We start from the raw sequence: 21,952 nt of genomic DNA, 5'->3' as shown, positions 1-21,952 counted from the left end.
GCATTTCTATTTGATTGCAATTGTTCAAAATACAAACAACAAAAAGAGATCGCCAGTTTACCATAGTTTTGTTTGGGAGATGACTATTTGTCCTTTTTTGTAAAGTTCTTCTCAAAGCCATGTACAAGATCAAAATAGCATCTAAACTGTATAAACATTCAAATATCCAAATAAAACAAGGTATCTAACAATACAATGTAAAGTTTATAAAAGACTTTGGTTTGATTTATAGTTATATTATGAGCCTTCTCTCCCCACCCCACCCCCACCCACTTTTGAATAGGCATATGAACACAATAATAATGGTAATAATAAAGGCTCACAATATTAAACTAAATTCGGGTTTTGGCTGTCATGCTGAAATCACATACTCTTGTAGACTAGAGAAAAGGAGCTTTCTCCAGGGTAAACTGGCTTCAGGCTCACAACTGTACAATTGAATCCACAACTCACTTAAGCCAGGATATTTGAATGTTGCTTAATTTTTTAGTTTGAATGCTGAAATAAATTGGCTAAAATGGTTTTCAGAGATGCTTAAGTGTTGAAAATTCTGCCAGCTAAGCTGCCCAACTATGCACAGTATTGAAGACACCGACTCAAAATTGTTAACATTTCTCTAAAAACCAAACTATGCTACCCCTGTTACTTTCTGTAGACTGAGAGAAACCATCTTTTCTGTCATAGGAGCAATGAATAAATCTTGAGATGCTATCAACATGTAGGAAATAAGGATTGCTTTGGACATATTTCCTCTAGGTTGGGATTATTGCTTACAGATGACAACACTGTGAAATCATCCTTTATTTTTATAAAAGCATGTTTTTTAGAAGAAGTTAAGATGACTGCACAGGAAGGCCAAAATCCAAAGACCCACCTCTTTGCTTGTGGACATACAATGAAACCCCGCTCACCCCTCAAAAGTCACTCCAAATGCCAGGAAACCCCCACAGTGGTATCCAACACATCAAGGGGCTCTGGATTAAAAGGGGCTTTAGGCATGCACATGGATCCCAGCTACATATTTCTGCTTCAGCTATGGAAACATAATTAAACTGGAGCTTTAAATTGTAGAGCCATTTTGGAGGAAGGCTGTTTGATGACATGAAGAATGCAATAATCATGTGGCAAGCCCCCTTCACACAATGGCTTCCTACACGAATTAGAGCCCATGTGGGTTCCATAAGCCTGATGAAACTGGTTTGTTGAGGTAGTCTGGACAGTCTTTTAATGCACAATGCATTAACGTACACTTTTTCCTTATTGTTTAGAAATAAAGCATGAAGCTATGCAAAGTTACCCAAACTGCTCAGTTCAGTTCAAGAGTTCAAGTACGCAGGCAATGGTTGGCACCAAGTCCACTGCTGGAATCCAGGAACCAGTTCCGCTTGTTAATAACCGTAAAGGAAGCCTCCTTCTACCCAACAACCCCTCGCTGCCGCACCTTAACTTGTTGGGCTCTTTTGAGCAAGGAAAAACTTCCTCTTATAGATTTCAAAGGGCATTCGGCCTATCTTCCAAATGCCACCATTACCAGAACAAAAAGCTGGGGTTGAACCAAGAGCTCCGTAGGTAGCCCCACAGCCGGATGCATCAGGCAACAAAGATGATTTTTTGTGCATGGGTTGTGCAATCGGAGCGTTTTCAATGTGAAAATGACATTACTAATGCTCTGCTAAGTCCTTGCAGATGTGGGTTTCTCCAGATGTAGTGATTAATACCTTAATCGAGATAGCTAGTCAACTAATGGTTTCTGGTTGGTTTTGTGTTTCATGTTTGGCTGGCTTTGAAATCTTTACCTTCTTCACCAATAGGCTTGGCAAGTACACAAGTCTGCATTAATGTTTGATTAATCTCATTAGCGGTTACAACTTATTTGGGCTCAGGAAAAAGTTGGGTTTTGTTAAAAGCCCCTGTTAACTGTCTTGTTGGTGACACAGATGAGGCAATGGGGGCGATAGATTTATTTTTATAAGTGTATTAGAAGAATTTAAATGGCTAAAGACCTTGACCACTGCTTTTTTGAAGACATTTTCTTGATTGTGCTTGAAGGAAGAATAGAGGATAAAAGCCAAGTAAGATGTTGTTTCAGATGTTCGCCTTTGTGCAAAGGCCATTAAAATTACCGGCACATCTTAAATCAATTCATGGAACATTGTTTGGAGGTTATGTCATTGAAATAATGAATCTTTTTTTTAAAAAAATGGGAATAAGCAAAGATTTTAAAACATCCTTGTGACTTTAAAACTAAACTGCAGCCTCAACCGGAGTCTCTGAAGCCTCATTAGCCATTGTTTGATGCTTTTCCAACACCAGGTCTTCCTCTTAGATAAAGCTGTTAGATGCTGTGCCTATTAAGCTAAAGTGAGCTCCAGGCTGTTGCAAGGATTGTATATTATGTATTACAATTAAGGATACTCAGAAAACCAAGGTTTTGAATTTTCGGAGAATATAGTCATTGGATGGAGTTCCGATTCTATGGCATTCTGTGCAAATTGGACCTTTCTGTAATTTCAGCATTGATAAAAGAAGCCTGTATGTTCATTCATGCCCACACGAGTCTTTTCCAACATAGTAAGTGGCAAGAATAAAGCAAAACATTTAAACAGAGGTAGTTGGGCAAATATGAAGTGTTGGCAGTTAAACCATCAGATATTTCAGCCCAAAGTCCAGTCGATTGCCACAAGATCAAGTAAATAGTAATTTATAGATTTTCTTTCTGCTTTACTTTTTAAAAAATATAGAGTGATGGGACATACCATCCTTTGAAGAACTGGCATTAGCAACTCTTGTCTATGTTTTTTTATTTCATGTCCTGCCTATGCCCCATGATTGCATCATACCAATCACAGAAAGTGGGTGGAGCTTCAATGAGGGTGTTGAGATTACTAAACACTGTGCAAAGATCAAAATAGACAGGGTCCTTTCAGAATGGCTGAAAAATCCCCAAAATGGGAACAAGGCGGGCGGGGGAGAGGAGAACCAGTTTGAAGTATTTTAAAGTTGCATATTAATTCTCAGATGCAATGACAACTGGTAACCTTAGTTTGGGGAGCCGAGTGGCAGTTGGCCACCAGAGAAAGACAAAGGTCTCATTTGCACGTACTGCAGAACTGCAGTTGAATAGTCCTGCAGTTCCATGGATGTTACATCCGAATGCAGGGAATCACAGTTAAACACTGCAACAAAACTGAGGGTTCAGGATTGGGACTCCAGTCTGAACTCTTGGGTTGAATAAGGTTTAGTCACTGCGACCCAATGTTCGCATCAGCCTACGGTACATCTGAATTCGGAACCACAGGCTGTTGGCCCTGTAACCAGAGTTGAGAAGAGAACCCTCAACTCTGGCCTGATTTGCTGTGTGAGCAATCCTTCTGTCAAGAAGGAAGCCCACACAGCCAACTCACCCACCTTGCTGCAGTCTCACTGATTGCAGAGAGGCAGCTCACCTGAACGTCTGAATTTGGATGGAAAAGGTGTGTGTGTGGGTGTAATTAATGTTACATGCAAATGGAAGTCGAGTGGAATGACCATTGATGAAAACAGTTGTGATAGAGAAAGAACAGAATGGCAGTTAGAATGGCAGAAAACAGGGATGGCAGGGAGAGATGTGATGCAAGTAAGGGATGAAAAGGGATTAATGTAAGCAAATACAATTACATGTCGTTAAACCTAGTTAAAACTTGGAATGAGGATTAAGAGATTAAGTCTTGAAAAAAAGATGGGTTTTGAAGAAGGATTTAAAGGACAGACAGACATGGCATCATGTACGTGTTCATGGAGCAGGTTCCATCCATAGGGGGCAGCAAGGGGTTAACGTTAAGAGAGCTGTGTTAGAGAGCAAGGTAACTTTGGTGGCTGAAGGTGGTTGAGTTGGAGGAGCAAAGTCATAGGCACAGATATATTGGGAAACAGGTATAAAACTTGGATGAGGCAAGGCTGTGAAAAGCTTTGAAGGTACAGATAAGCAGTTCATGTATACAGGAGGAGACTGGACCAGTGTTCCCTCTAACAGGGATTCCCAGATGTTGTTGACTACAACTCCCAGAATCCCCAGCTTTGGTGGCTTTTGCTTGAGGATTATGGGAGTTGTAGTCAACATCTGGGAATCCCTGTAAGAAGGAACACTAAACTGGACACCAGAAAAGTAATTTGAGGAGAGGTCTCACATGATCTTGTAATTTCTAGTGGTGTGGCTAGGTTGAAATGGGACAAAAAGTGAAGATGGACCCCTGGGTCCCCTGCCACCTTCTTCTCCACCCAGGCCCATGATTTTGCTCCTATGCCCTTTGTATTGCTTCCTCGCAAATATCCACACACTCCAGTCAGGAACCAGCAGCTTGCCAATGAGCTGAGGTGGGTGTGGTGGGGAGGAGTGGGTGAACCACATCAGCCCAGACACATTTTTCTGCCTTTGCTCAATTATAGCTGCACCCCTGGTGATTTTGTCAGAGACTTCTTGATGTGAGATAGCTCAGGTATTCGGGGGAAGGCCAGAAGGAAGGTAAGAGTACTTATCCAGCAAGCTTAAGGCACAATGATGCAGATTTAGGCATTGGCGCCTCCTATTAGAGAGCCCTCAGTGCATTTAACAAACAAACAAACACCCAAACCAGGGGTGTCCTGTTGAGTTCAGGAAAGAGAAATATGGTACTTCTAAATTAGTTTAATATAAACTTTTGGGAGCTGGAATATATGAAGGATAATAATGAACAGGCTTTATACTTTGTTTCTTTGCTGCTAAGATGGTTCTCATGAGTTGTTATGGTACAACTATGAGAATAAGCACTTAAAGTGTGTTAGGTGCTGTGGCGGCAGCAGGATCACCTTGATCCCGGTGCTGCACATGAGCAGGATAACCCAGTCTAGACTGCCCTAGCCTGGGTTCAGCTGCTTGTGTGAACAGTCTTACCGGTTTTTTGGCAGGCTCCCAAGCAGGTCGGGACCAGGGCCAAGCCTTTTTAGCTTCACTATTGTACGTCTTCATTCTATTCCCAGGTGGAATGTTTTGTACAGTAGGATTCCAAATTGAGTCCTCTTCAGGAAACTGATCTTGACTGTCCATTCATTTTATACCTTTTTCTGGAAACAACTTCTTTCATGGATGGTCAGGACTCTAGGATCTAGTGACTTTCATGTTAAACCAACAAACTCGAAATGACTTGTGTCCAGCATACCTTAGGAAGCACATTTCCCCATATATAACACCTTTGATTTTATTTGTTTGATTGTTGAAGTAATTTTTTAAAAAAAACTGAAAGAACACCATCAAATAATAATTAAAAGGCATCAGTTAATGTTCTGTGTCCACAAACAAACTGGAAGCCTATGCAGATATTTAAACTCTTGGTGAGATGCTCAGAGTAGCGAGTTCTAAATCAAATGAAGCTTTGCTCCGAGTCCCATTTGTAAATGTGTGTGTGTGTTGTGAGAGAAGAGCACAGAATTACCACAGAATGCTCTCTTTACAGAAGCTCACCATGTAGCATATCCCCTGCTAACTGGGCAAAGAGGCAACTTTTACCATGGTGACTCTCTTTATATAGCAGGAGGAGAGTAACTGGCCCTATCCACCCCCAGCACACTACCTACAGTGACTGTTGCTGGTGTCTGTCTTGTGTTTTTTTAGAATGTGAGCCCTTTGGGGACAGGGATCCATCTTATTTATTTATTATTTCTCTGTGTAAACCACCCTGAACCATTTTTGGAAGGGCGGTATAGAAATTGAATTAATAAATAAATAATAAATATAATAATAATAATAATATTTACTGACTTTTAGAAGGTTAGTTAAAACTTGCCTTTTCCACCAGCCATTTGGGAATGTCTAAGGAAATACAAGATTTTACTATTGCTGGTATGGATTTTTCTTTCTTCTAGTTATTCATTCTTTTAAATTGTAATTAATACATGATTGCTTCAATCACTGGTGGAGAACTGATTAATTAAAACAATAGGTGTGTGCAGACAGACAGATGTGACTAAATTGCATTGGCTGGAGGTTTTCAGACAACAGGCTTTAGCACGGGTTTACCGTGAGACTTTAATGTAAGTTTGGGGCATAATGGATACTCTGACTCAAAAAGAGGATTTATTTATTTTTTATCCCGGACATAAATTGGACATAAAGAAGGGAAAACCCAGATTGTGTGTGATGAAGTGCTCTCTGAAATATCGCACAGACTTGGGGGTAAATTTTCCATATGGATGTGAACGCACACCCACCCTCCCAAAGTAAGGTTCGGGTAAAGTTGCCGTGTGAAAATGCTCCTGGGTTTTATACTGCCGTACTAGAATGTTACAGTCAGGACAGGCTATTTAGTGCTTGTATATGTTTGCCTGCATTGTTTCCACATTCTTTAGCAGCATAGACAGATTAAATTTGTTTTCAGTTTCTGTTTGCTAGCAGGGAGAAATCTGTCAAATATTTCCATCGGTAGCAATTTGTGGTGTTCTTCTGTATCCTTGTACTCAAGTAGCTAGATTTGCCTTCTCCCCTAGAAACAACTTTCCATGAGATAGTTTATATACAACACATAATGACAGTATTCCTAACTGCTTGGACCTCATTCACCTAGATGTTGATCTGTACAAGTATTTCATTCAGGGGTGGGCAGGCACAGCTTCGAAAGCTACTCCCACCCCACCCTCAGGCCCTTGGAGCTACCAGTGCAAAATAGGAGATGGAGCCAGTAGCAGAACAGTGGCTTGCAAAACAAGGAAAATGTACTACTTTTGAATGTTAATATAAATGCCCTTCAAATGGTCAGCAGAGCTGAACAAAGAGATGACCAAAGGCAACCAGTTCACAATGAGGCTGAGAGACAAGACTAACTATTGAATCTAAGGCAGATCATTCTTTTTATTTGTACTATTAGCAATTTTTTTAAAAAAGGAACAAGTAGTGTCAGCATTCTTAATGATAGCCCCATTTTAGAGAGAGGAAAAACTGAGAGCATGAGTTAGGCATGAATGCAGAGCAAGAACCAGAGGTGCTCTTATCCATGGACCTCTGGGTGGAAGTCCAGGGCTTCCACACCCCCTGGGGGGCCTCCAAATCCTCTTTAGTCTGTCCCAGGTGGTGTGGTCACCACACTGCCAGCCCGCGCTGCGCCAGGCAGCTGACTGTGACCTGCAGCGGGTGCCCAAGTGTGGCCTCTGCTTTAGAGACAGTGTGGGGAAAGAAGGAAGTGGGGTGGGAATATGTCAAGTTGCGTGTTGAGATGTTTCTGCACATGCATATTTGCATAACTATGCCTTTATGTTCTTACATTCTTGTGAGTTCAGTTGCTGTTTGTGCCCTCAAGAACCCACAGGTTAAAGATACTGTGTGTGTTACAGAGTGTGTGTGTGTGTGTGTGTGTGTAGGGGGATGATGCTTAACTTGCAGTGGGTGGGGGAGGGGGAAATCCAAAGGCCTTTAGGTTCAGGCTCCAAAATCACCTAGGTGCACCTGTGGCAGGAACTAGTTGATTGAGAAGTATTAGTTATACATGTTAGGGTGAGCAAGGAGAGGGGAGGTAGCTGAATTCCCAGACAATTTTGCTGCAGGAAGGGAGCAAGAGAAGGAGGGAAATGACTGAGGACAAAAGTAAAAGTAGCCCTGAGCATATGGAGAGAGAGGCTGGATTGGAAATGGTGTGGCCACATCCCTCAGGCAGCCAATCCAATTTGCAATGTTGGCTGGAAGGGAAGCCCATAGGCCTGAGAAGACACTTTAGATAAGCCCAGGAGCCACTTGTTCGTGTTTTGGCAGCCTTTCAAGCCAGTCATAAAAACAATCAGAAGGCAGCAGGAGAAGAGGGTTGCAACGTAAAATCCACCCCATCCTCCCATTTTGGCTGAACTAGAACTACTGAATTTTACCATGAGTTAGTCGCCATGGAATTTGATTCAATTATTAACAAGGGCACAATCCAGCCAAATGTGAGCATGTTTAAGTTCATCCAGGACTTGAACATTTTCAGCAGGTTAAATGTTAAGCATTGCTGAATTTCCCCATTGAGAACCAGTGCTTAGTTTTGTTTGGATTGTGCCCTAAGAGAATGCAATAGAAGTATTTTTAAAAGGGTTTTTTTTCCTGACTGGAATGCCACACAAATAGATCTTATCCGGAGTTTTAACTGCATCGGTGCTACATCATTTCTAAAGATTGGTTTTAAGAGGTATCTTCACCTGTACAAATGCCCAGGGTCAATTTTTGTTGGAAAGGAACAAGTTTAGAAAATTAAACATTATTCATGATTCAGATATATTTTCACATTGTAAAAGAGTTGTATATTGTGACATTTGTTTATTTTGCATGAAAACATACTGTACACGTATACAATAATAAATAAGGATATACATGGTCCAGCCAGTTAAGAACTTTTTGATTGTATTGGAGAGAGTTAAGTTTCTTTAACTTGTTATTTTTTTTGTCCAAAACTAAGCCAGGCAATGCTTGTCTTGTGCACAGTGGATTAAATTTTGATAAATAACATTTTAACAAAACAGAAAAATGCATTCATCTTATAAATCAGATCTGCCTTGCTAACTGAGCAAAGAGGCACCTTTAACAAGTGGTGATTCTCTTTATCCTACGCAGCACCCCTCTAATGGCTTACTGGTGGCTATCTTATGTTTCTTTTTTATATTGTGATCTTGTTGGGATCCAAACGGCTTTGGGAACTTTTGTTGAAAAAGCAGTATATAAATATTCATAGTCGTAGTAGTAGTACTTTCCCAAGCTGGTTTTCCTAACATCAGTGGGGTCGGTTTTAGTTGCTTTTGAGGATAACAACCACCACCACCAGCCCATTTTCCTGGTTTGTAAGCCAATATTATTATATATTGCATATATCAGGCATGTAGCAAGGTTGGAGTGGACCCTGGAGCCCCCCCCCCTTCATCTCCTCTCCCTGTGCCTTTGCTGCAAAAGAACTGAAAGGATATTGTGAAAAATATTATCTACACACTGCTGCAAATAATATCACATACTTGCTACACATAAGAGCAAACAGTGAGCTGTTGCCCAGCCAGCAGCCACCCCCCCCCCAGGGCCTAGTGACATTTGTCCCACCTTTTCCAATTATAGTTACACTCTGGCACACATGCTTACTGAGTTTCTCACTAGTCTTGAGAAAATGTATTTATTTACTTATAGCCAGGGACCGTGTGTGTGTACATAATTAATTAATACTCAAGATAATCACACCTAAATCCCATTAATACCAATGAGACATAGTGCTCTGGGCAGCCATAGCACCTACCACCCAGCTGTGTAGCTCAGCTGGTGCAAAGGCAGGGCAGGACAGGAGCAGCATTAAGCAGATCAAAGTCTCACCAGTAGTCAAATAGTTACAGCAGATGATGCAGAAGCAATATCAAATGGGCCAAGGTCAACCAGTAATCAACAGATTACAGGGCTAGGCAGAAGCATGGTCAAACCAGTTAGAACTGGGAATACAGCAGGCTAAAGTCACCACTCCACAGGAACTCTATACAAGCTGCTGCTCCTGTAAGGGCCAGAGGCTGACTGAAGGCTTTATACTACCGCTAGATGCAGGTAAATCCTCCCCCAGTAAGGTTTAAAGCAGGGATTCTCAAACATGGGTCCTCAGGTGTTATTGGACTTCAACTCCCATAATCCCCAGCCTCAGTGGCCTTTGGTTGGGGATTATGGGAGTTGAAGTCCAATAACACCTGAGGACCCAAGTTTGAGAATCACTGGTTTAAAGGGATCTCAGTTATGTCTCTGATTCTGCCAAGACTTAAAGGCTTTCAGTGTCGTCGTCAGGTTCTGCAGATTCAGAGAGCACAGAGGACTGAGGTTCAGGTTCGTGTGCTCAATTCTTCTCCTCTTCTGAGGAGTCCTCTGTAGCAGGTTCCTGGCTGTGAATTTTGGGTTCCTGCATCCCAAGAGTCCTCTAGGATGGGTGGAGGGTTGTGGCTTTGAGTCATGACACGTAGATTAGTTGTAACTAACTTTCTCTGGATATTTCTCCAAAATGAAATTCAAAAGAGAATTTAAGGGTTCCTCCAAGGTGAAGCTGAAATTTGAAGAGCATTTCAGGGATCCTTCGAAGCAGAAAAATGGCACAATTCTCTCAGTCAGTTTTTCAAATTGTATCTGCTTTTTTTAACTAGCATATCCAAAGTGGCTCATAATATTCCTAAAGTGCCTTGCTATCAAAAACCTCACAATTAAAATATTAAAATAAATGGACTCATGAGGAGAGATTGTTTTCATTGTAGACAAATGTTTTCCAAGGTTGGGGTGTACATTAATATAGGTGTTTTGTTCCTTGCTACCATCCTTTTCTTTTAGCTTGAAGGTAACTGCTAATGTAAGACTCACCTGCTTTGACTGTATCTAGTCAGATTTTCTCTTAATTATAGAATGCATATCATTCTTATGTTGTTGCAGAGTAAGTTTGCCAAAGTGGATTTTAACAGAGAGCAGCTTTTTATAGGAGGCAGACTACTGATCTGCAGTAATCAAGAATCATTTAAACATTCATGATGGTAGCTAAATAGTAACTCTTAGGAAGTTTTTTAAAATGCTGTAATTGTGGTTAAGATAAAGATCATTGCCCAAAGGATATACTGTTTATAGCAATCTTAAGTGATGTATATTTTACGTTTAAGAAGATGGTCTTCCACTCAAAGTATACTTCATTGTTAAGAGTACCTCCCATAATACCCATCCTTGTGTTATATAGGAAGTTCTTCTGTCATTTGGTCTCATTCTGCTTGTTCCTGTGATAACATCCCTTCTCATGATAAAGAGTGAAGTGATAAGCTCTGAGTTACTTTGGAGATTTATGCACAACTGCATAGTTTTGATTTACTTCAGCATTGAATATCAAGGCACTGAATGCTTCACATCTCTTCTTGAAGACTCTGTGGTCTGGCATTTAAGGAGCAAAAACTGATGGGTATCAGGTTCATTAGCAAAGTGCAAGCTGGCAGCTTTCAGTGTCTGAATTTTGAATGGTATTTAATCTTTTGTTGTATACAACAGAATGCTAATTTCTGTTCCTCAGAAGCACAACTTTAACTGAAAAAACATTTTGTTAAAGTATGAAACCGTGTTCAGAATGTCTTCAGTCAATAGCCTGCTTTTCTTTCCTCCTCCTCCTCTTCCTCCTCCTCATTGTTCAAATTGATCTATTTGACTAACACCAATTTGGTTTTTATTGAACCTAAACAAGATAGCAATGAAGTATCAGTGCGTGAATGGGATTGTGTGTGTGTTCTTGGATATTTCACCTGTATTTCATGTGGCGGTTTGAGCTGTTCATAACCTCATGAGCTTCCTGTATTTCCAGTCGAAGATGAAGAGCCAACGACATTGTCACCCAAAAAGAAGCAGCGAAATGGAGGTATGAGAAATTCACCCAACTCCTCACCCAAGCTGATGAGGTAAGGCTCTAAGCAACTCATATCTTTATCGCCTCTCCCAACCTACCCTCCTCCCTCAATAAAAACACACACACCTAAAATGGTGGGAGGGGGTCATGGCAGGGTGGTGGGGAAAGAAGAAGATTGTTAGATGGTTTCTGAAAGGCTGAAGTATTTATTCTGTCAGCTTGTCAGCAGTTAATGATAGAGCTGAAAAAAAATTCTGTCATGAAAAACAGTTTGAAAAGCTGTTTGAAAAATACATAGGCTTTAAAGTCTTAGCTGTCACCCTGTCCTGTCCATGTGTAGTTCTTAAACAGCAGTGGCACTAATGATAGCGCTAACCAATCAGAAGAACTCGTGTGGTTAGTTTGCCTTGGGCAATTCTCTTTTTGTCGGAATCCCTCTGAGTACTGTTTTCTGTACTTAAGGCCATATGTGAGATGTATCATCACAATCAAAAATGAACCTGAATATTACCTTCCTTTTATCCTGTCGATTGAAATCAAATTTCTCCTAATTGATTTTGACTGATTTTTTTTAAAAAGGCCTAATAATCTATGTACTTGCCAAAGCAAAGTTCAAAACTAATGCAGTTTTACTGAGGCTAAAAGCAATATTAATTATGAAACATGAGGAATGTTTTTAAAGGGCTGTAGATACTGTGAAGGCAGGTGATGAAAACATATTCTGGTTGTTAGTGATTTTCTTTCCATGTATTGTCAGTTGTTCAGTATTTGATTCCAGTAGAGTTCCCCATACTTGATTTTCATAGAGAAATGCCACCAAAGGTTTTTTAGGGTGGTTACTAGCCTGAGATTTTATATAGAGCTGTATATAAATGTGACAAACAAATAAATAAATAAGGGAAAGTTCTTACATTCTACACTGAAATGCTATGACTAGGATTTCACTGTGAAATCCTCCTAAGAGATACTTAATTCTTCAGATATTTATCCTAAAGAGGAACCTATAGTTTTGCTTTGAAGTTTGCTTTAGACAGAACTCAGTGACAACATAAAGATGTTTGGGAAACCCATTTGTGTGTGTGTGTGTGTGTGTGTGTGTGTGTGTGTGAGAGAGAGAGAGAGAGAGAGAGAGAGAGAGATACATTTATATTCCTTATATATATATTCACTCTGCATTTTGCCTTTTTGTCAGATTCTGATAGCAACATTTGAAATTTAAAAAACATCTCACATACATTTAAAAATATGCTACTTCAATTCCACTTGATGGGAATCCTTTGCCAATAGCTGATTTTACGGCCTCATCTTAAGAATTGTTCTTCTACCACATTCATGCTCAGGATGTGGAATACCAAGAGGTAAACCACTACAACACTGCAAAACTATTATGCTGACGTTGTGCCCGTGCTTTAATAATACCATAGGCAAATAACACTGCTGCAAAACTTTGAGTCAGAATGTCAGTCCAATTCCCTGTCTGTATTGTTAACAAAAGTCTTGCTGCATTTGCACGTAATGAAGAACTGTGAGTCCAGTGGACCCTCAGTTACGTGCCCCACTTCCCCTGCTCTCCCGTCCAAATTTGGACATAACAGAGAGCGTCCTCTCTAGCTGCAGAGAGGAGAGGGCACTGGCTCTGCAGGTTTCCTTCTTGACTGAAGGACAGCTCACACAGCCAAGCACGCCAGAGTTGAGGGAGGAGCTTCCAGGGGATGCAGCCTGCGGTTCTGCATTTGGACATACCTCAGATTCTTCCCAACCTTGGGTTGCACCGAAAAAGCTCACTATGACCTGAGGGTTCAGATTGAAGTTCCAAATCTGAACCCTTGGTTTTGTCATCACGCCTACCTCCAGTTGCCCGCATTTGCACATAATGCTCAAGGAATTGCTGGCCCCTTCAATTGTAGTTCTGCATTACGTGTGAACACAGCGTCTGAATCAAAATCATGACCTCTTTAGAGCCATGTTTAAATAAGGGCAGGAAGGTATATTTTTAAAAAAATCTAAAAATATTACATTTAACTACTATCTCATTCTGTTGGCAGCAATCAATATTCCCATAATGGACATGCATAAATCCATATGGTATCCCACCCCCAAGTTTTCAGCCGCTTGATTCAGACTTTCAAGTACTTGCTTAGAGAAATATCCATTCCTCTTTACTGCTCCTTCATTGAGGGCACATTTGAAGGCATTGTCATTTCTCCATGTCATCAGGATAGCAGAACCAAAAAGCAAGATTGATTCACAGAGGGGAAATGCAACCAGCTGCAAGCTTGTTGCCCCCTCTGGACCATCTATTGCTGTTAAATAATTGTTTCAAAAGGTTCCCTGACTTGTCAATAGCTCATTCTTGCCTGTGCAACACTGATTTGCATGCTTGTTTACAGGGGTGGGGGATAAAATGAGCACCCCGCTAAGTCTCTTTTTTGTATGATGCTTTGTGTCATTCCACCATCATTTTCAGTTTGCTTATCTTCAAGTCATCTTCTCTGCCCCCCCACCATCAAATTAATTTTATCTACTTGAAATCTGACAGGGGGGAAATTGAAGCCCCCCCTTCTCTCCCTCCCACCATCTGATAAATAGAGGGGTATAAATATGAAAGACAAGAAGAGGGAAAGCGAGAGTCAGAGGGAAGGGAACACAGCAACATTGGGAGCCAAGTGCACTGTCCCTGTTTGCTATGTAAAGTATGCCTCATTTCTTTGATCTTGAGTCATAATAATTCTGGGGAGTTATACTGTTTTCATATGCTTCAAAGCTGTGTCAAAGTTTTGCTGCTTTAGGGTACTTCTTTATTCTACTGGCTCTTGGGTACTGAGATGACAGGTCCTCGGCACTAGGTGCAGGCTTTTTCAAGTCATAGCCTTCAGCAAAACATCAAATTACCAAATACAGGCTAACACACTTCTACACAAATGCCTTTCCTGTAGATATATTATACCATATATATTAAATACTTTAGTGTTACACGGTACATTTTATGTGCAATAGAAAGTGATGGTTTGAGGTAGCCTTAGGGGGACTTTTTTCCCCCTTCCACAAGCAGAAAAAGCTAGTGTATACCGTATCAAGTATGGTTTTTACAGGACTTTCTGCCCGAAGGCCTTTGTAAATAAGTAATGATCAACAGATTGGCTGTGGGTTTTTGAAAAGCATGCCTGTGTCAGCTTGCATGATGGGGGAAGAATTTTCAAAGTGGAGCCTGCTTTCATTGCCTGCTGAAGAGGGACTAAGGGAGATTATTCATCCCAAGCTTGAGCTGTCTGCTCAGTAACACATCAGAATTGCTAAACATAGGTTGGGCAATGAGTGGGGAACTCACCCAACCCAGACTGGTTTTCTTTCCTCCTCCTCTTCCTATCTTGCTGGACTGAAGTCACCCATCCTTGAGTGACTTGAGCCTTTCCTTACTCCCTGGACCTTGATCAAAATAGGCATTGCTTGTTTATAAAGCATAGTTCAGCCCAAGAGAAAACAGAATAATTCAGAATACAAAATATTTCAGCGGATGCAAATATATGTGAACCAGAAATATCCTATGCTAATCTAAAAACAAGTTATAAAAGCATATTATACTAACCTCAGCTGTATTCCCCTGCCCAGTTTATGCTCACTGAGCCTATGAAACAAGCTAAGATGAAACATTTCCATGAAACATTTCTCAAAAGCTCAGTGAGAAATTTCTCTAGTCTTACTGAAACGTTTCCTGTTCCTTCAAAATTCCTCATATATTTGGCTCAAATGCAAATGTCCAAATTTGCTTCACATTTCCTTTTAGGCTGGCAACCTAGGGATGAGCAAAAACTTCCAAAAGCTGCATGTGAAGCATGTTGCAGCAGTCTAGTCAAGATGTGATTATGGCGTGTGTGATGGCAGCCAGATATGCTTTTTCAAAGAAGGAAAGCAGCAGGTGAACAAGTTGAACAAAGGCAACTCCTACCAACATCTGCCCCGTTGTTGTTTTCTTAGTAGCAAAGTCAGGTAGAGAAACACTAGTCCTGATTCTTCATCGGATTCTTCAGAAGGAGTGCCTATGCCATCCAGAACAGGATGAATACCAATTTCCAGATCAGTTTGCCTATTGACCAGAAGCACCTCTGTTTTGTCTGGATTAAATCTCAATTTAAGATAGAGTCCTTAGTTGGAACTAAAAGCAACTAATGTTTCACCTTAAGACTCTTTCAGGTAACACAAGGCAAAGTTCATTGGTGCAGTCCTTTGTTCAGCTTTCTGTAGACTGCTTGTTAAAATTATCTAATTTTTCTGTCAAGAAAAGCTAAGGTCTAATTCAGCCACCTCTCTGGCTTCTGAAATTTTGTCAGGCAGCATATATCTGCAACCATAAGGGCTAGAAATGTGATCTTGAAAAGACAAATGCTGAAATTCTCAAAGCTTAAATTCTGCACCAAATTCTGTCCTTTTTTTTTCTGTGCTTTTACAAAGTTATGGAATACACATAGCCTATGTGCCTGATATATTGCAGTTGCAATTTGCACCCAATTTTATACATCCCACCAGCGTCATGGTGGCCAATTGGAAACACAACAATGTGAAGACTGCTCCATGTGGCAAGCCAATCATGTGAGCAACTCTCCCTGTGGTTCTAGCAATTTTCATCATGTAGTGGGGAAAAGAAATTACAATGGCAACATGAAAATAGTCCGATCGGGTTAGGATGTGAATTTGCTGTCTTGTCACATGAAGCCATTTCCATGCAGTTGTATTTTTAAGTGGCTACTTCAGTACTGATTGCATGTGTGAACTGAGTCCAGCAGGGAACATAGCAAGGCACACTTACCTGGAGAAGGATACTCCTCTAGCTGCATTGGTGCAATTCACACACTGTACTATCAGAATGGTACACTTATAAATTTGGAATGCTTTTCTCTGATTTCTGTGGCAAAAATGTATCAGGTTCTGGTACAAGCAGTTGTCTTCAGTAAGCATGTATACAGTACAAAACTGAAATTGGATATTCAAGAACAAAATGAGTGGTCCTGGTTTATTACTTTGCTGAAGTCATTACCGTAATTAGTTTAACTCTCCTCAGTATGATCAATAGGCACATGCTGACATTAAATTCAGTAATGAGCCTGATTTAGTTTTTTCACTGAAAATATGTTTAGTAACAGGAAGGGAATATGTTTAGTAACAGGAAGGGAAGCAGCTTCTGCTGCTGCCAAAGGAAAGGTGGTAGCCAAAAAAAAAAAAAAAAGTATAAGCGAGACCATTACCATTGTACAGCCAACAGTAAGCACCCACCTCTTCTGAAATTTTGAGCTGCTCAGCCCTAGAAATGTTTGGCCCCACTTTAGTGACATATGAGCCATACAGCTGCCATCAAAAGTGGCAGCCCTACATTTCTCCTACTTCCCCCAGTAATGTACAGTAAAACACAGTATGATGTGACATTACTGCACCGCAGGCTTCCATATTCCTATGAGCTTCAGCTAATGGAGTGGCGCAAAAGTGGGAACATTTGCCATGCAATGGGGTAACATCACATGCTTTGTGCAACTGCATGTTTCTGGGGAGCAAGGAGGAGAAGACATGGAGCCTAGTAGCTAATTTTGGCAGTCTTCAATAATGCCTACTTCTGCCCTGAGACAAGAAGTAAATAGTTATTAATATGCAACTAGTCCACTTGACTCCCACATTTTAAAAAAAGGTTAATGAGCACAAAACAAGGGTGGAGCATGGTGTAAACAACAACAGACCTGCAATACTGACCTGTAATTATCCAGTACCACTGTTCAAGGAGGTTATCTGTCTAGTTCCCCTTGAAGTAACTAACAATAGATAATGGATGTCGCAAACTTGGATTTCCTTCTTAGAAATATATTGACTGCTTGCTCACTACCCCATCCCCATTTCTTTAGACTTCTAAAAAAAAAATTGAATATTTAAAATCTGATACCACATTCAAATTGTGAATTAAAGTACAGTTAGTAGAGGTGGCCCTTGTTATCCACAGGGGTTCCATTCCTACCAATTTCTGCGGATAACAAAACTGCAGATAACAAGACCTTAAGTCAACAGCAATTGTGGGGTTAGGAAATTGAAGAGCAAAAAAATGCCCCACAATAAAAAGGCAGAAATTGGAGAAATAATGTACCATGCCATGTTCTGCAGGTCTCCAACTGTCCAGTAATGCCCCCACAAACCCTGAATTGTGCCAGTTTTCCACTAAAAATTGCCTCTTTTTTTTTTTTTAAGGAAAGAGCCACAAAATAGCTCCAATCAGCAAAATGGTGACCAGAAATTACCTTGGAGGTCATTTCCGGTCACCTAGGAACCATGGATAGGTGGATTTTAACCCTTTTTATATCTGCAAATAATGAGGCCAGGTGCATGTGGCCTGACCATGGATACAAGAAACCGCGGGTGCCAGGAACTGCGGATAACAAGGTCTACCTGTACACTCAAAATTCATCAGCATCAAGTAACTAAAAATGTGACATGCCATTACTGTTAATACCTCCAAAATCTATGATTTATTTATTTATTTTATTTTTGTTGATCACAATTGTACACTGCCCCAAACTTTCATCTCTGGGTGGTTAGCAATAGCAAAAAACCAGTTAAAAACATATACAAAAAAACCCTTAAAAACCATTTAACAATTTAAAAAATAAACCAGATATTAATTTGTGCAACAATGCTTTTCTTGAGAGATTAGTTTTTGTACAACTTACAGCTGTGTTAATGTGACTAGGACTACTGCATTTGATCAAAAAGAAGTCATTCTAAATCAATGGTGGGACTTTCCAAATCCAAACCATGTATGTAAGTGACTGCTAACAAGGCTCAAGAGCACCATCCACCAGGATTCCCCATGCATACGCCCCATTAAAATAAGTGAGAGTTGTATTAGCTCCCATGTGTGCTCTTCTATTATCTTCCATTCGTTGCAATGGGGTTTGCATCGGGCGGGGGGGGGGAAATCTGGTAGGTTGCACCTCAGTAGCTGCAGTTGCATGAGACCAGTGCACAGAGTAGAAGGAAATGTCAGACCTGCTGAGACAATGCCTCTTAATGCAGAAGCAAATAGCATGTGACAGGGCCCAGGGGCTTGAAGAACAAACAAATAGTTTGTCCCTGTCCACTCCAAACTGAATGGTATACTTGACATTGGCCTCTAGACAAGCAGCATTCTCAGCAAAGGGTCATTATCATTAGTGTCCCTGATCACACACCAAAACCACAGAGGCACTGAGTCTCCTGAGTTTCCAGTTTGTTGCCAAGAAGAATTTCATAACCCTCACAGTTTTCCTTGATTTAACCCCCACACTACCACCCCTGCCAACCCAAACAGAGCATGCTAATTTTGCCAGCGATTGCCAAGGTCCAGCAAAGTGACTGGGGAAAAGACAATGCTTCTGCACCATTTGTGAAAATATGAAACTTGCTTATGAATACATATAGCCACAGTGTGTACATTTAAATGCTGTTCTACATGTTAGGCTAGCAGTCTTGTTGGCAGAGAGCTATAAGACCCTCCTCCTGCTCCACAAACATACGAACACTGTGTTCTTTTCTTTTAATTAAGTTAATTATGTCACACACATGACCCCTTTGCTTTAATACTCAAACCTAAATGAGCTACTAGATGGGGTATGCATTCAAATAAATATACATAGGATTTATTATTTTATTGGATTTATAGCCCAGCTCATCCAAAGGATGCAGGACTGCTAACAATGTGGTAGTTATTTCCCCAAATCCTGCCTTGTCCCTGGCCTCAGAGATACACTTGAATAAAAACCTTGCATCCATTTTGGAAGATACAGGTTCATGCTTTGGCCAGGAAAAGAGAATTTAAAAGTTATGAGGCAGCCACCAATGATCCCATGTACTGAGGAAGATCAATACTCACTGTTGGTATATACTCATGGTGAAATCCCCAGTGTGTGTGTGTGTGTGTGTGTGTGTGTGTGTGCGCATTCTCGTTCTCTCTCACTCACACACACACTCACACACTTTAATAATAATAATCCATACTGCATGCCAGTTATTATTTAAAAGGGGTTTCAGTTTCAATCCTGTAAAAATATAAACAGAAACTGCCCTAGGTCTTTTAGTTGTGCTGTTTTCTCACGGTAGAACTGGAATCCCTCTGTCCGCAGGTCTTACAGTGGATCTCAGAGAATTCCCATATCTGCAGAGCAGAATCTGAATGCTTGCAAATTCAGCATGGAGTTTTTAATTGCCAGAAGCACAGGATTTTTAAAATGGTCAAATAAAAACATTTTAATATAAAAATAAAAATTTAATCAACTAAATATTCCTTGACATACAAAGGAAACACTGATACTTCATCAAAGAGAGATTGGTCAGATGAAGCCTCAGGGACCATTCCAGCTCTCACAATACATATTTTCCCCTCTCTTTCTGCTCTCCCCAATGGGTTGGATCATATCACATTAGATGAGAGATCCCAGCCACAGTGGGTGAAGGTTGTGCAGGATCAGGATATTCAGTAAGCTTTTGCTAACCACCTAGCAGCTGTTCTTCTGGAGGCCTCAATTGTTACAGCAAGAGATGGGCAAAACCAGTCCCCTGCCCGCTTGACTTTCATGAAATGATCTATCATCCCAAATTTTCATGGGATAAATTAATGTCACAAGAAAGAGGACCATCCTTTACTTCTAGCATAGACATGATAACACATCTTGTGCAGCCCATTCTTTTGCACACAGAAGCAAGTCTCACTGAGTTCTGTAGAGCTTACTCTCAAGTAATTTGCATAAGAATTAGGCAACAGCTCCTAATAGGTGTCAACAAAGTTATCAAATACATATATTTGTAGTTCTTATAATTTACATAGCATTTTTAAAATGTCACATATTTCAATCTTCTCCTTGTTTGTCTTCCAACCCTTTCTTACCAAAAGGAAATGTTCTAGAGATTGGAGAGCAGTGCTGAGAGATAATGGGTTGCTCCCGATGTAGTGTGAAACTAGAATTTCTGCTAACCGTAGTTTAGACATTAAACTAGGATTTACGTTCCAGTCAGACAGGCCAATCATGTGCAGTTTTCCTTTTTCCTGAGAGAATTCACGGATGCTATCCAAATCAGTGATCTCTGAGGCCAGAGCAACTTCCCAATGCATGATGTGTTTGGATGTAATACTGGCTGACTCTCCCCCAAGGCTAGCACATACTGAACACTCACCAGTCATGTGAATAGGCCTTCCATTTACAAAAACACGGGATTTTATCTTCAGGTAGGAAGTCAAGTCATTGATCAACTGGAAAACTCTTTTATTGAATGACGATTCTCAGAGTCAAATGCGATATTAAATGCATCAGTGTAGCTCTATCACGCTAGGCAGGGGGGGGGGGGTTCTTTTGTTTAAAGTACCAGCTGTGAGGGAGTGGTCCAGATTGGAACCATGGCGCATAAGAGAGGAGTTAGCTTCCCCCCCCACCCGCCACAGTTGGTATCTGCCGTAGGAGGGCATGGCAGCTTCTCCAGTGGCAGCTTCCTTTCCAGGACAAATAGCAGCTGTGGGAGGGGTGTGTGATCCAGACTGGGATGAAGGTGGGGGCAAAGTGAACCTCTCCCCTTGCCACATGACACTGTTCCAATCCACATGGGTCTCTCTCTCTCAGCTGGTATTTAAAACAAAACAAAAGAAGAAGCAACACTGACATACTGAACATTACATATAGTTTGACCCTCAGCCCCTTCGCTCTATGGACTGCTTTTCTTTGGGTGCCCCCACCACCACACACACAGACAGACTGCCAAGTTTATCTAAAGCCCAAGCAGAGTAGTGGATAGCAGATAAAGGAGAGAGGCTAAAGGCTAAGAACACCCATATCATTCTCTTAGCATCCTGTTATAAAATGAACCAAATGGGAGCAATAAGAGTAAATCTCATCTATATGAGAATCCCCAGTAACATACTTGACACAGACACCATCAAGTTTCATATGGAATGTACTCTCTATATTGCGTATTTGAAACCCTAATAGAAAACAAGTCAAGAGCTGGTGTGATGCAGTGAGTGATAATGTTGAACTAGGACCAAGATAAATCCTGCGTAGGAAGTGCTGCTAGGACACCAACGACTGACCCCTGGCTCAAGGTCTTAGTGATCAACAGCTACGCTGTGAGTTAGGCATGTCAGAGCAGACTGAGACCTGCCAGTTTCGTTTATTTGGCTGGATTAAAATTCATTCTCAGATCTGACAGGAAGGAATGACTCGTGAGAACCCCGATGAAAGTGTCCGTTGCTTATCATTGTGCACTTTTTAACTTCTTTCTTGTGTGCTCTGAATACTTGGAAGCTTTATTGCTTATTAAGCTTGTGAAAGTAAAGGTCAGCAGGAGAGTAGTATTAGTGCAACACACACACGTACACATGGATGTGCGTACACACGTGTGCGTGCGCGTGCACACACACACACACACACACACACAGAGGCTACCATTCTCATTACAACTTAATGCCATCAGTATAGACTGAAGAGGGTCACGGGAATGGCTAATGTTAGCTGACAAATGTTGGGTGTATTAGTCACAAAACATTTGCTGAGTTCCATCAGAGCCGCCTGACAACCTTTGCAGCCAGTCCCAGCGAGCTGCCG

At 40.9% G+C, this 21,952-nt stretch overlaps 1 protein-coding gene across 15 annotated transcripts in view; it reads left to right on the top strand.

Annotated features, from left to right (window-relative positions):
- The window catches only part of KCNMA1 (potassium calcium-activated channel subfamily M alpha 1), an 829,029-nt gene that overhangs the window by 699,958 nt on the left and 107,119 nt on the right, over nucleotides 1-21,952 (top strand). For 9 of the 15 annotated variants that reach the window (XM_053304540.1, XM_053304539.1, XM_053304531.1 and 6 more), the window contains one exon: nucleotides 11,310-11,403. In XM_053304540.1, the coding sequence (XP_053160515.1) occupies nucleotides 11,310-11,403 (94 nt within the window). Of the gene's footprint in view, nucleotides 1-1,268; nucleotides 1,566-11,309; nucleotides 11,404-21,952 lie in introns of all 15 variants that reach the window. The other 6 variants (XM_053304525.1, XM_053304524.1, XM_053304523.1 and 3 more) reach the window with 1 other exon arrangement.

The sequence above is a fragment of the Hemicordylus capensis genome, chromosome 3, assembly GCF_027244095.1.
Source record: "Hemicordylus capensis ecotype Gifberg chromosome 3, rHemCap1.1.pri, whole genome shotgun sequence".
Taxonomy (NCBI): Eukaryota; Metazoa; Chordata; class Lepidosauria; order Squamata; family Cordylidae; genus Hemicordylus; species Hemicordylus capensis.
This window is presented reverse-complemented; position numbering and strand designations above follow the sequence as displayed.